The sequence below is a fragment of the Peromyscus californicus genome, unplaced genomic scaffold (genome assembly GCF_007827085.1).
Source record: "Peromyscus californicus insignis strain IS unplaced genomic scaffold, ASM782708v3 Scaffold_15__1_contigs__length_86483966, whole genome shotgun sequence".
Taxonomy (NCBI): Eukaryota; Metazoa; Chordata; class Mammalia; order Rodentia; family Cricetidae; genus Peromyscus; species Peromyscus californicus.
The window spans coordinates 37,373,734-37,386,856 of NW_026294447.1; the positions used below are offsets into that span (position 1 = coordinate 37,373,734).

Sequence of the window (13,123 nt, forward strand, 5' to 3'; positions counted from 1 at the left end):
GTTTTAATGAAGTGTTGGAATTATTGGCAATGATACCAAAGATCAGAATCAATCTAAACAGCTATGTACAGGTCTTAATGGGTAGTTTATTGCCCTTAGACCACATTCATGCTGTCTGAAATAAGACTTACTCATCCCTCATCAGGACTAACTCATAGGAGGCTGAATCCAGGACCCTGTAGGACATAGCTGAGGTGAATACCAAAGGCTGGCATCATCCTGCTGCTTGGAGTCTCACTGACAGTAGCCACAGTTGAATACTGTATGAGACAAACTGAACAGATTTGGTCTCTGCCTCTGTCAGCCATGCTAATTGGAGTAGCTAACAGAGTTGTATATTGACATGAAACATGTGCTAGAAGTCAAGGCAGTTTGTGACTGAGGGGTAATAAAGCCTGCTAGGAGAGAAAGTCCTCCCTCAATGTCTTATATATCCACACGTGGGCCAAGAATGCGCCTAGAAGGCCCTGACTGCATTTTACCTGGGCCACTTCTTAGGGCTGTGCTTGCAACAAGCAAACCCGAGATGGATGGCGATGTCTCCCGCTAGAACAGGGCTACTTACTGCTTGTGATCAAACAGATTTCCCAAACTTGTCATTCCTCGGACCTTATGCAACCCACTGCAGGTGCAGTCATCTCTTCGGGCATGGCCCGTCATCCAGTGGGACTCGGCAGGGGGTGAGGGAACCTAACTCCAAGGTTGCTGACACCTAGTTCCCTTCCTGCAATAGTCTTCTGAGTCTTCTAACCCAGCAGTGACATTTCCCAGCAGCCACGAAACAGCAGTGTTTCGCAGCTAACTTATTAATTTCCAGGAAGAGTGGCCCTGAGAGTGTGTTTGCTTGGTTTCTTTTTGTTCAGTAAGTTCCATTTGTGACACCTTCTACACTGTTTCTCTTTGGTAAGACAGAGAATATAGAACATTCCTTTTAGCTAAAGATCAAGTTAATCTATGGACTTAGCCTTAGCTTTAACTCAGCCTCAAGCCAGCATCTGTATCATACAAAATAAAGCCTTCTAGAAATTAATTCTATTCTCACAGGACCATACCAGACCTGCTGCCTGGAATCTGTGCGACCATCCCTTGATACCCAAATTGTCTTTATAGGATTAAAGACCCTAAGTTGTTGTTTTTTTTTTCCTTTGAAAACCAGGCCTTGGGAAATTATGTACTATGAATTTATTATTTTCTGAGGAAAGTTCAAAGCACCTCTGGGTGCCACCATTCGAAAGCCAGGTAGCCTAGAAGACGTGAGACCCTCTTCTGCAAACCCTGAGACCCATCAGAGCAAACCTATTCTTCTCAGAGACTGGACTTACAGAGAAGTGGCCCCTCACCTCCAACCCACCTCCACCCCCATCCCACCCCACCCCACCCCACCAAAACCCTCAGGGACTATCACAGACTTGTCACGCCTCGCCTCCAGTGAATCCCGCCCCCTTCGTGCCCTCAGGCCAATCAGAGGGAGGCATCCCTCCCTCTCAGTTGCCATGGTGCCCGCCAAGTCCCTTCCGCCACTTACCAGATGTGCGCCGGCTGGTCCAGCCGGTGAAAGCGGGTGGCGAAGGACAGCAGCGTCACCACAGCCAGCGTGGCCCACCGGCCTGCCGCCTCGACGTGCCGCGAGCTCCAAGCAGGCCGTTTGAGCCTCCGTGCTGCAACCGGGGGGACCGTGTCCCGGCCCGCGGCCCTGACAGCCTGCGGCGCGCAGCGGCCCCTCCGGGGACGCAGCTCGGAACCCGCTAGGCCGCCGCCTATGGCAGGCGGCATCCTCCCCTTTCTGAGGATTGCCCTCCGGACCGGAGGCGCGCTGGGTCTTGTCCGCAGCCCCGTCAAGGAGTCATAGGAGGGCGGCTCGAGGTGCCCTGGGATTTGTAGTTCCCTCCGCTTACCGCGGAGCGCCAGGCCCCGGGCTCTGGGCGGGGCGTGAATTGTAGCGGCCGCCCGGACCGCTAAGAAGCGGCCTGAGGAGTAGAGCATTGCGGGAGGCGGAGGGACGCTGAAGGACCAAGAGACCCGGGACGGCTCACGAACTACAACTCCCAGCAGCGCCGGGGGCGGGGACGGGGGCGGGGGCGGGGACGGGGGCGGGGCCCACACGACGGAGGGAACCCCATCTAGTCCGACCCTCGCTCTCTGGACGCCGCTAGGCCTCAGTCATCTTCTAGTCCCGAGAGCTGACTTTCTTGGCTGGCCGACGTGCGAGATGCAAGCCGGGAAGGTCTGTGCCGCGCCTCCGGGGTTAAGGATCGCTACTTAGAAACACGGAGAACAGCTGCGGGGGGTGGGGGGGTGGGGTGCGGGGAGCGCGCCTCGCCGCACGGCCCCACAACGACTCCCGGCATGCTGTGCGCCGGGCCGCTCTGCACCTGCGCGCTGGCCGCCGAGCGCTAAGGAGTCCTTCTGATTTGAGTCGGGAAGGCTAAGCTGCGTGGCGTCCAGTAAGGGAGGGCCCTTCCCTACTTCGTGTGTAGAGACCTCTTGTAGGACTTTCAAACGTTTGCAGTTCCGCCGTGCCCTGCGTGCACCTCTCGGCCGGCCGGCCTGTGGGTCCAGGCATGCACCAAAGGCTAGATGTGACACTTTCCGTCGTTAACATTTATCACTTGGGGTGGCTTCCCAGGTCTTTAATTTTGTCTTTGTTTTGTTGGTTTGGTTTTAAGAAACAAGGTCTTGTTATGTAGTCCAACCTGACTTTGAACTGACTCTCCTGCCTTCGCCTTCCAAGTCGCATTAGGCGCCTCCCTGGTTTAAATCGTACTTCTCTAGTCCAGTGTATTTAAGCCATTGGTGGAATAGGGTTGAGAATCTGTTTTATAAGGGACTGTTGAGTTTCATGCATAAAGTTTGAGGCCCGTTGTGCGGGAAGGTGGTACATTAGATACAACGGACACTGCATCAGGTTAATACTGTGTAGATTTTCCACATACAGATGTGATTTTCGGAATTTTAATCATGCAAGAAATGGTATAAAAACAGCTAGGGGTGTGTGTAGCTCTGAAGTGGCGCCTAGCATGGGTTGAGTCTCCCACAACTGCAAAACTGCAAATAATTTAAAATTGCCAGAATAATCAAAATGCATATTTGAGTTGGAAACACAGTTCTTCCAGGTGCGCTGATTAAATGGACATTCTACTTGATAGTAAAATGTAACTGTGCAAATGTAAACATCACCGGATGGTCTGCAGTTGGTGCTTAGCTGTTATTTTTCTTCCCATGATTTCCTTTTCTGTGGCCAACCTTGGTTTACCTGGAAATTTTCAGAGACAAAGTTTTGAATGGCAAGCCTTTCTGAGTGGTGTGGTGAAATCTCACACAGCAGAGGGCAGTGAATTGCCCCTCTGTCTAGTATATCCATGCTATGTACACTACCCACCTATTAGCCACTTAATAGATGCTTTAGTGGTTAGGCTGCCCAGATTATACAGTGCCTGTGTGAGTAACCCTTGTCTTACATACTGTTGGCCTCAAGACTCAAGTAGTAATCTCAGCAATCTTATTATAGTAAGTCATAGTAAATTATTAAAACTATTCTCTATCATTATTATTGGCAATCTCTTATCATGTCTAATTTATAAATTAAACCTTAGGTATGTATGTTTGTATGTATGCGATGGTTGGTGTCAGTTTGAAAGGATCTAGGCTCACATAGGAGACCAGCCTCCAGACACACTTTTTTTTTAAATTTAATTTTATTTTATTTTACAATACAATTCAGTTCTGCATATCAGCCACAGATTCCCTTGTTCTCCCCCCTCCCACTCCCCTCCCCTTCCCCCCAGCCTACCCCCCATTCCCACCTCCTCCAGGGCAAAGCCTCCCCTGAGGACTGAGATCAACCTGGTAGACTCAGGTCAGGCAGGTCCAGTCCCCTCCTCCCAGGCCGAGCCAAACGACCCTGCATAAGCCCCAGGTTTCAAACAGCCAACTCATGCAGTGAGCATAGGACCCGGTCCCACTGCCTGGATGCCTCCCAAACAGATCAAGCCAATCAACTGTCTCACCCATTCAGAGGGCCTGATCCAGTTGGTGACCCCTCAGCCATTGGTCCATAGTTCATGCATTTCCATTCGTTTGGCTATTTGTCCCTGTGCTTTATCCAACCTTGGTCTCAACAATTCTTGCTCATATAAACCCTCCTCTTTCTCGATAATTGGACTCCTGGAGCTTCACCTGGGGCCTAGCTGTGGATCTCTGCATCCAGTTCCCTCACCAGTAGCACACACACTGAGAGAAACAATCAATCAATGGGACCTCTTGAAACTGAGAAGCTTTTGTAGAGCAAAGCAGACACACTTTTAAGAGAGTTTCTAAATTAGGCTAACCGCCGGCCATATCTGTAAAGGATTATCTTTATCAGATTAATTGACGTGGGAGGGTGACACACTGGGTTGGGTCTGGGCCCAGAAAAAGGGGGAAGTTAGCTGAGCAGCAATACACATTCACTGTTCTGTTTTTCTGCTATGGATATGGTAGTACCAGCTGTTTCAGGCTACTGTCTTGACTGACACACACAACACACACACCCGCCCCACTCACCCATGGACTGTATCTTGAATTATAAGCCAAAATAAACCATTTTTCGTTCGGCTACCTTTGTCGGGGTATTTTATCATAGCAACAGGAAAAGAAACTACGGTGATTTATAAGAAAAAAATACTAGATATGGGGTTTGGGTAGTACATGGTTTCAGGCATCCGCTGGAAGTCTTTGAAGGCATAACCTGAAGTTTAAGACTATGGTGTATAGTTACCACTAGATAAGAACAGAAATTGCCTAAGATACTTGGTTTCCTCCTTAAGGACCATAGGGAGAGCAGTAGTGGTTACCATGACTCTGGTCACCCTTGGTACAGTCAGTGTATAACACACATTACAGAAGGCATTCTTCAGCGATTCTGATCATATTTGCCACTCTCTCATGGTCAATGTCTCACAGTAACCCTGATAACCAGCCCACGATCACCAAGCTGTAGCTAAATGCCACTGCCCAAAACTCACAATTTAAAGAGAAGTTTCTAAACCAAATACGTATCACTTTCTCATCATTGTAAGGTCGAAAAATTAAGTAGAACACTGATAAGGGAGGGGCCATTGGTACTGTGAAAGCAGACAGGGCCTTGTGAGCCTCCAGCTTGCAGCCTCGCCTTTGGACAAATGGGTTTATCTGCCATTTACTCTTATGAGGCCATCTGAGAATGGAGCTTCAAGGTGACAGACAGCAGAGCATCAATAAATAAGAAGCCTGGTCTCTACCAGGGGTGAAAGGAACTTCTGTCATCATTTTAGGGTGGCCTTTTGTTTTATAAACAGAGGAGCTGAAGAACAGAGAAAGCGGGGATTTGTCTCAGTCACACACTGCTGCTTCCTGGCCCAGGTCTGGACTCTGAGTCTGTCCACTTTGAGCTCATTTCACCATAGACCGTTTTATCTCAGAGCCAGGCTACGTTGTATGCCTGATTGCCAAACTTGCCCCAACCAAGAACAAAAGAAACCTCCCACAAGATGAAAAGATGCCCTTTCTGACCAGAGTCCAGGATCCTCTGGGGCCTGTTTAGCCTGCTTTCCCATTGGCTCCTGGGGCCCACCCCTTTGGGTTCCTCCCTGTGCCTCACAGCTCTCTGAGAGAAGACATTCCTTGGGAGGCAACCGCACTATGACTGGCAAGGTAAGGAAGGCTAGCACTTGAAAGCTGCTTCCTCTGGAGCGACACTTGTACCTCAGGAACGCATAGTATAACTAGGACCCAAGACAAGCCTGAGTTGCCGAGGTGCATGCCCCAGTAAGGAGTCCCGGTGCAGGAAACTTGCCTGGGGCCTGGTGCCTGCTTCCAGCAGGCCCCTGCAGCCGGAAACCCAAGCCTAAGTTAATGTCCACCCTCATCCTCTCTCTCCTCAGCCGGTTCTCTACTCCTTTTTCCGAAGCTCCTGTTCATGGAGAGTTCGAATCGGTAAGAGCTCAGCTTCTGGAGGGGTGGGATGGGGGGTGGGACGGGACAGAAGACTTCATCCCCTCCACCTCCCAGCGGCCAGCATTCCTGTTCTCTGTCTCTGAATGGCACTTCCACCCAGAAAGTCCAACACGAAGACAGAGGCAGTGGGAGGAGGGGTTGTCTATCCCCTCAGGAGTGCTGCTTCTGTCACACCGCACTCCAGAGCCCCTTAGCAACCACGCCCAGAGTAGGTTCACAAGATCCAGAGGTCCCCGGTAACTGGCAGGGGAGCAGCTGGCCGCCCTCTGTTTTTATTTGATCTGGCTAATCAAACAGAACTGTTTGGAGCTGGCCACAGACTTGGGGAAAGCAGGAACTAGATAGAGCCTTCTGCCTTAGGCCGGGTCTGACCCTTCCCTCCTCCAGTGAGCACAGCTGTTGGCAAAGGTCACCATCACAGCACTGTGTACCAGAGAGCTCTGTGCCCGGAGTTTCTGTGGGCGTGACTCCCTTTCCACCTGCGTGATCATAGGAGGGAGAGACTCTTAGTGTCCCCATTGTACAGACGAGACAACTAAGGCACAGAAGGTTAACCATTTTGCCCTCAATCATGCTGCTAAGAGGAAAACCTGCAGTGTGAACCATGCAGTCTGGCTCAAGTCCATGTCCATTTGCTTCGACTTGGCACCAGCAATTGGACCATGCTAAGCTCATATCATATCCTTTTAGTAAGCTCAGCCCCTAGCCAATCCCACTCTTGCAACTACTATACAGTGCTGCCTGTCACACCGGGGAAACGGAGGCAGAGAAACTCATTAAGTTATTTCCGAGGCCATACACCTAACAATTGAATGTGGTAGGGCTCGCACCCAAGCAGCTGATCTCCAGTCTTGCCCTACCTGCTGAGCCTTCACTGGTGGCTCTCGCCTGTCCACAGTCCTTTCCTGGACCCCAGAGGCTCTACCTTGACTGAGCCGGAAGCCACAGCAGCGTGAGTGCTGCCTTTGTAAAGCATACATGCTTTGACCTCTCTGCCTCTCTCTCAAGCCTAAATTACCTTCACTCCAGCATAGAGCTAACCAGCAGGGAGGAGGCTCTTGGCATTGCCCTGGGAGGGCTGTCTTTGAGAGTCTAGCCAGAAGGCATCCCCTAACTCCGCTCTGGTCTCTCCTAGTTCTGGCACTGAAAGGCATCGACTATGAGATGGTGCCCATCAACCTCATAAAGGATGGGGGGCAACAGGTAAGGAAGCTGTCCCAGACCCACATATGAGAATCGGACCTAGAAGAGGTACAAGATGGAGCATGGCTGTGCCCTGGAGGGAAGCCTGCGTTTCCTGGTTCCTGTAACTGGGGAGGCTGCTGCTGGCTCTCCTGGGCAGCAGTGGGAACCTTGGGACTGGGATCAGTGCCTGACTTTATGAGGGCAGGTGGTAATGGGACCTTGCCCTGTACTAGACCCGCTCAATGGATGTCTGAGGTAGGAGCTGACTTGGTAGCCACATTGACGGGTACAGGAAGAAGCCGGGCGGTGGTGGCACATGCCTTTAATCCCAGCACTTGGGAGGCTGAGGCAGTTGGATCTCTGAGTTCCAGGACAGCCAGGGTTACACAGAGAAACCATGTCTCAAAAAAGAAATGGGGTGAGGAACTAGTTTAACAGGTAAAACCATAAAGCCAGACCACTGGGGTAAAACTTGCACTTTAGGGGTCTAGGATACTGCATGGATCCCCAGAGGTTAGCCTGGCCTTAGGAACCAAGTCCTTCTCCGAGGACGAGAAATAGGGATTGGTGGTAGGCCTACTGTTTTCCTACTTGCTTGGTTCTGCTTTAGACAACTCAAGCTAGGACACCTAGTCCACCATGGCCTTGTCTCCACAGTTCTCTGAGGAATTTCAGACCCTGAATCCCATGAAGCAAGTGCCAGCCCTGAAGATTGATGGAATCGTCATTGGCCAGTCAGTGAGTAGAGGGCTTGGGAGTGGCCGAGTTCTGAATGAGAGGACCTGACAGCTCTTCCTAACGCACAAGTGGCTAGACACCGAGCATAATAGGTACTCACTGAGTATACAGCAGAGGGAAGAGAGAGGAGGCTGGACTGTGGAGAACCAAGTTCAAGGTCCCCCAAGGACCTTTACAGTGCTTCAGTTGAGGAGGGTGGAGAGGTAGTGGTGGTTCCAAGGGGAAGAGGTAGTTTGCTGGCCTCTGCCCTCTGATCCAGGGATCCCAAGCCCTCTCCCTCCCTGCCTCAATGTTCCCTCTGGACAGCTGGCCATCATTGAGTACCTGGAAGAGACTCGGCCCACCCCGCGTCTCCTGCCTCAGGACCCACAGAAAAAAGCCATTGTGCGCATGATTTCCGACCTCATCGCTAGTGGCATCCAGCCCCTTCAGGTTAGGCACTCTTACATTTGCTCTCTTGTACGCCTCTCGCTCATCCTTCACACTCACTGTGAGGAGGGTGGGGGCAGCTTGTGGGTGGGGGAAGGAGGGGAGCAAAGAAAAACTCTCGGGGGCCTTGGCCTAGCCCACATGGCAGAAGCGGGCAGGAATCCCAGAAGTCCTCCATCAGTATGAGGCTCCAAGTCTGCTTCTAGGCTTAGGAGCATAGACATGTTTGAGGCAGGGAAAGAGGCAGGGTAGCCTAGGTACAGCCTCCAGCTCCATCCTGGGCAGCTCCTGCCCATCTTCTCTGTGCCTTGCTTTACCACACTTTCTTTACTGTGCTTCATAGATAATGGCGTTTTAGGTTTTTATTTAGTTTGTCACAAGCTAAAGGGTTATGGCAGCCCTTTATTGAACAGGTCTATTAGTGTCATTTTTCTAATGATTTTTCATCATTAGTGTAATTCAGAAATACAGTATTTTAAAATTAAGACACATACATTTTCAGACATAGTGACTCTCTACACTCAGTAGATCAGCATAGTGTAAACAGAACTTTTCGTAACCACTGAGAAGCTAAGAAACTCCACGTGAATTGCTTCGTTGCCATATCTTCTGTTTTCCCTAGTCTGGACCTAGACCCCTGACTCACTCCACAGGCTGCTAATACTGGGATTCTTACAAGGTGTTTGTTTGGTTTTTAAAATAAGCTTTTACCTGTGAAGTAGAAAGGCAAGTATTCAAACCACGTATGGGTGCCAACTTCTACTTTGTAAGGTAATGACTCTAAAAAGGAGCAGTAACTTTGCAGGGTGACGCAGCTAAGTAGTCCCAGAGCAAGGACCAAACTCAGATCCTTGTGCGCCTGTGCCACGACTCACGTGACATCTTGCTGTTTTTAACAGTGGGGATCGCACCTTAGTCACAGTCACTAGAAGCCAGTCCCAGCACACCTACACACCTGCCTCACCCCAGTCCTCAGTGGTCCCCTGTCAATCCCTCATCTGGTATCACACAGCCCCTTTTCAAGAGACCAAGTCGGGGAGAGTGTTGGGTGTGAGAGAACAAGACTTTGGCTTGTGGCTGCATCTGCCAATCCTGCCAGCATCCTGTGTCCCTCTTCTTGCATATTGCTACCAAAATCAGTGGGGACACCTGGGGCAGCCCAAGAAGGTGGCTACTTCCAACTTGAGAGACCTGATGGAAGGAAGGTCCTGTGTAGCCCAGAGGCGAGGGGGACAGGTTAACAGCTGGAGCAGATGGACACTGAGCTTCAATGCAGAGGCCTGACAGAGGGACAGACCCAAGCTGGCTCCTAGAGCAATCAGATTTCTTTTTTTTTTCTCTTGAACTGTGCAGAACCTGTCTGTCCTGAAGCAAGTGGGACAGGAGAACCAGTTGCCTTGGGCCCAGAAGGTTATTACCTCTGGCTTTAATGGTGAGTCCTTACTCTTCTCAGCTGTCCAGAGTGACTTCTCAGAGAACTGATCCTCACACACATACACGGCTGCGGGCATCTGAACCAGCTTCCCAGCCTGCTTTGATCTTGACAGTGGGATGGATGAGAGGACTGTGGACAGGAAGTTGGTGGGCTGGGCAGGTGCTCAAGGATGGCTTTAAGCACCAGAACTCTGTGAACCCCAGACCTGGGGGCCTGTGGTCGCACAGAGTTTGTTGATGGCCCAACCTCTATCTCACTGAGCACCCCAGTCAAGAGTGCCTCCTGCTCTCAGAATGCTAGGCTGCCTGTGAGAGCTGTTGCCTTGGTCAGCTGCAAGTCTTGTCTGTTCTGAGATAGACAGAGAAGCTGTGGGAGACATTATTCTTAGTCCTGGATTCCCTACACCAGACTCTGCCCCAGGCCCCAGCCTGTCACTGAAATATCCACCTATTTCATAGCTATGGAGGCCACGCCCTGGAGAGGCTGATGTAAATATTGTCCATGTGGCTTCCCCACAGCTCTGGAGCAGATTCTGCAGAGCACGGCAGGGAAGTACTGTGTAGGAGATGAGGTAAGTGTCCCCAGACCTGCCCACTGTGACCTTCGTGCTGACCTCAGGCTGTCATTCTCCCACTTAGACCCAGTCATCTCCTTATCCTAAGGAGATGCCTGAAGGGGGACCTGGGACCAGCCTCTTGATACAAACCTCTGCTCTGGGCAGTTAGTTTGTGGAAACACCTCAGCTCACTCCTACGCTGCCTCAAGAGCAGTGCTTCTCAATATGTGGGTAGTGACCCTTTGCGGGGGTGTCAAACAACCTTTTCACAGTGGTCCCATATCACACATCCTGCAGATCAGATATTTACATTATGATTCAGAACAGTAGCAAAATCACAGTTATGGTGTAGCAATGAAATAATGTTATGGTTGGGGGTCACCACAACATGAGGAACTATATTAAAGGGTCACAGCATTGGGAAGGTCGAGATCCACTGCTCTAGATGTAGTATGAGGTGTCTAGGCCAGAAGAGCACACTTCTGAGACGGTGAAGTGGTCTGGGCATCCGCTGAAGGGTTAGACCAAATGTCTCCCTTCCTTCGCAACCTGGAGACTGTAGGATTAAGGAGCCCTTGGCGCATGCAGACTGAGGCATTGGGCCTGTGGCCATCTGGTTCCCCGGGTTCCTTCTCTGCTGTGAGTCCTCACTAAGTCCCTAGTGGTGGTGACTTCAGCAAGCAAATTGGCCACCGCCAGCCAACGCAGTCAGGCCTTCTCTGGCCACCGCAGGGCTGGTTGTCAGGGAAACCAGAGCAGGGCATGGGAAAAGTGCTGCAGCTTGGGGGGGGGGGGCAGTTCCACAGGGGACCATGGGGGGGTGATGGGGATGGTGGGAAAAGCGGAAGCAGACAGGAAGTTGGGTTGGCAGCCCTGGTACCGTCAGCAGTGGACGCAGCTAGCCTTGCCCGTGAGTCTGGGGTGGTTATTATTGTGCAAACTCCCCTGGCCTTCTTTTAGGTGACCATGGCTGATGTGTGCCTGGCGCCCCAGGTGGCAAACGCTGAAAGGTAAGCGACAGCTCTGTCACCTTCCTTCATGTTCCCCTCCAGCCAGGGCCTCCACATCTGCTACTGAGATAACGGCTCATTCAACCCTTTTTAGCTGCCAAGGACTCCCTGCACCAAGGCCACACCAACTGCCCTCCCTGGCTTAGCACAGACATGGCAGAAATCATTAAAATGTCCCTACCGTGCCCATTGTAGCCTGGGTGGTCCTGTATAGACAGCCCTCGCTCCTAAGAGGAGGTGGCTTGTCTAAGGGAATCACGCCCAAGAATACCTGCTTGCTGTACCTGGATGTGGAGTGTCTGCTTAGACGTGAGCTCTTCGAGTTCCCTCCATCGGCCTGCTGGCAGCCCTTGTGCTTGCCCTTTGGGATAGGGACGTGCAGGGTGCGTTCCCTCCCCTAAGAAGCTAGTAACGTGGGTGATGGGACAGTCTGCACAAATGCCTGACACTGGAATTCACAAGCAGTCATTACTTAGAGAAGAGCAGAAGGTGAATGATGCCAGATGATGCCAGAGCTACCCAGAGCTTCCCAGTGAATGAGGTGCCCCATGTGGCAGGGCTGCTTTCCGGCCGTACACCACAACCCCTGGGCCTCACCCAGCTCTGCCTCTGCTTTGCCCACTGCCCACAGCAGTGTCCCTGAAAACCTTGGCTTACAAGTGCTTCTCTGTCACAGGTTCAAGGTGGACCTCAGCCCCTACCCTACCATCAGTCGCATCAACAAGGCCCTGCTGGCCTTAGAGGCTTTCCAAGTGTCTCACCCCTGTCGACAGCCAGATACGCCTGCTGAGCTGAGGGCCTAGCTCCCAAACCATGCCTCGTCGGTACAGGGAGGGGAATAGGGCTCTGATGCTGGGTAAGCCAAACAGCCTCAGAAGTGAATGAGTTGTAGAAGAAGACTTGAACTTGACCTCTTCCTCAGGAAGCAGCAGAAACTCTTGGGGGAGTCCATGACATTTCTTTGAGGCCCCCAGTATTAGAGTTTTCTCTAGAGAATTGAAATTAGTAGACTATATCTCCCCTTCAACTTGATCCTGCCTTAATCCTCTCATCTGTCATGTTAGGAGTGGGCGTGGGCAGAGACATGACCAGCTGTAATGGCTAATGCTGTCAACTTGAAAAAACACCTAGAGTCACCTGGGAGAATGTCTGTGGGGGTGGGGGGGTAGATTGATAATGTTGAGGTGGGAAAACTCGCCCATCATGGATGGTAGAGGACCCCCTAGGCGGAGGATCCTGGAGCCTGTGAGAAGAGAGAGAGAGCTGAGCACTAGTGTGTATGCATTCACTGCTGTCTTCTCCTGACTGTGGATGCAGTATGATCAGCTGCTCCCACTGATGCCTTGACTTCCCTGCCATTATGGACTGTAACCTGAAACCATGAGCTAAAATAAACCTTTTTTCCTTTATGTTGCCTTTGTCAGGGTATTCTCTCAGAGCAACAGAGACGAAACCAAGACCCCTGCCATCTGTCATGGGGCAGCCATGAAGATGACACAAAGATGCTGGTTAAAAATGCCTGGCAGGTTTACCAAAGTGCCATAGGGAAGCCTGAACTCCTCTTCATCTCCTCTTACTGAACTTGACTCCAGAAAACATTTACACTGAGTTTAGTCATTAGTTGAAGGCAGGCCTCCAACTTGTTCCGGTAAGACTGAGCTGGGTCCCAGATGATGAACTTCCCCGCTAGCTGGAAACCATGTCTGGACTCAGCAGTTAGTAAGTCTTGTTAGCTGGGCAGGAAGTATAGGCAGGGCCAGCAGACTAGGAGAATGCTGGAAAGAGGGAAGAGTAAGG

The 13,123-nt window shown here is 51.2% G+C and overlaps 2 protein-coding genes across 3 annotated transcripts in view; one reads left to right on the top strand and one right to left on the bottom strand.

Moving 5' to 3' along the window:
- The window catches only part of Pomt2 (protein O-mannosyltransferase 2), a 44,363-nt gene extending 42,291 nt beyond the window's left edge, over positions 1–2,072 (bottom strand). Inside the window, 1 exon segment of the mRNA XM_052738622.1 lies at positions 1,526–2,072. Coding sequence (XP_052594582.1) covers positions 1,526–1,983 — 458 coding nt within the window. The 5' untranslated portion in view covers positions 1,984–2,072.
- A 17-nt stretch (positions 2,073–2,089) lies between these two features.
- On the top strand, positions 2,090–12,735 carry Gstz1 (glutathione S-transferase zeta 1). 2 transcript variants are annotated; one of them, XM_052738620.1, is made up of 9 exons: positions 2,090–2,224; positions 5,901–5,952; positions 7,109–7,176; positions 7,816–7,896; positions 8,203–8,328; positions 9,679–9,757; positions 10,279–10,331; positions 11,277–11,326; positions 12,003–12,735. In XM_052738620.1, exons 1-9 carry the CDS (start codon positions 2,210–2,212, stop codon positions 12,127–12,129), a joined length of 651 nt encoding a protein of 216 aa, XP_052594580.1. In that variant the 5' UTR covers positions 2,090–2,209; the 3' UTR covers positions 12,130–12,735. The 2 variants fall into 2 exon arrangements, with proteins under 2 accessions (XP_052594580.1, XP_052594581.1); XM_052738621.1 differs by lacking the exon at positions 8,203–8,328.
- Positions 12,736–13,123: the final 388 nt, after the last annotated feature.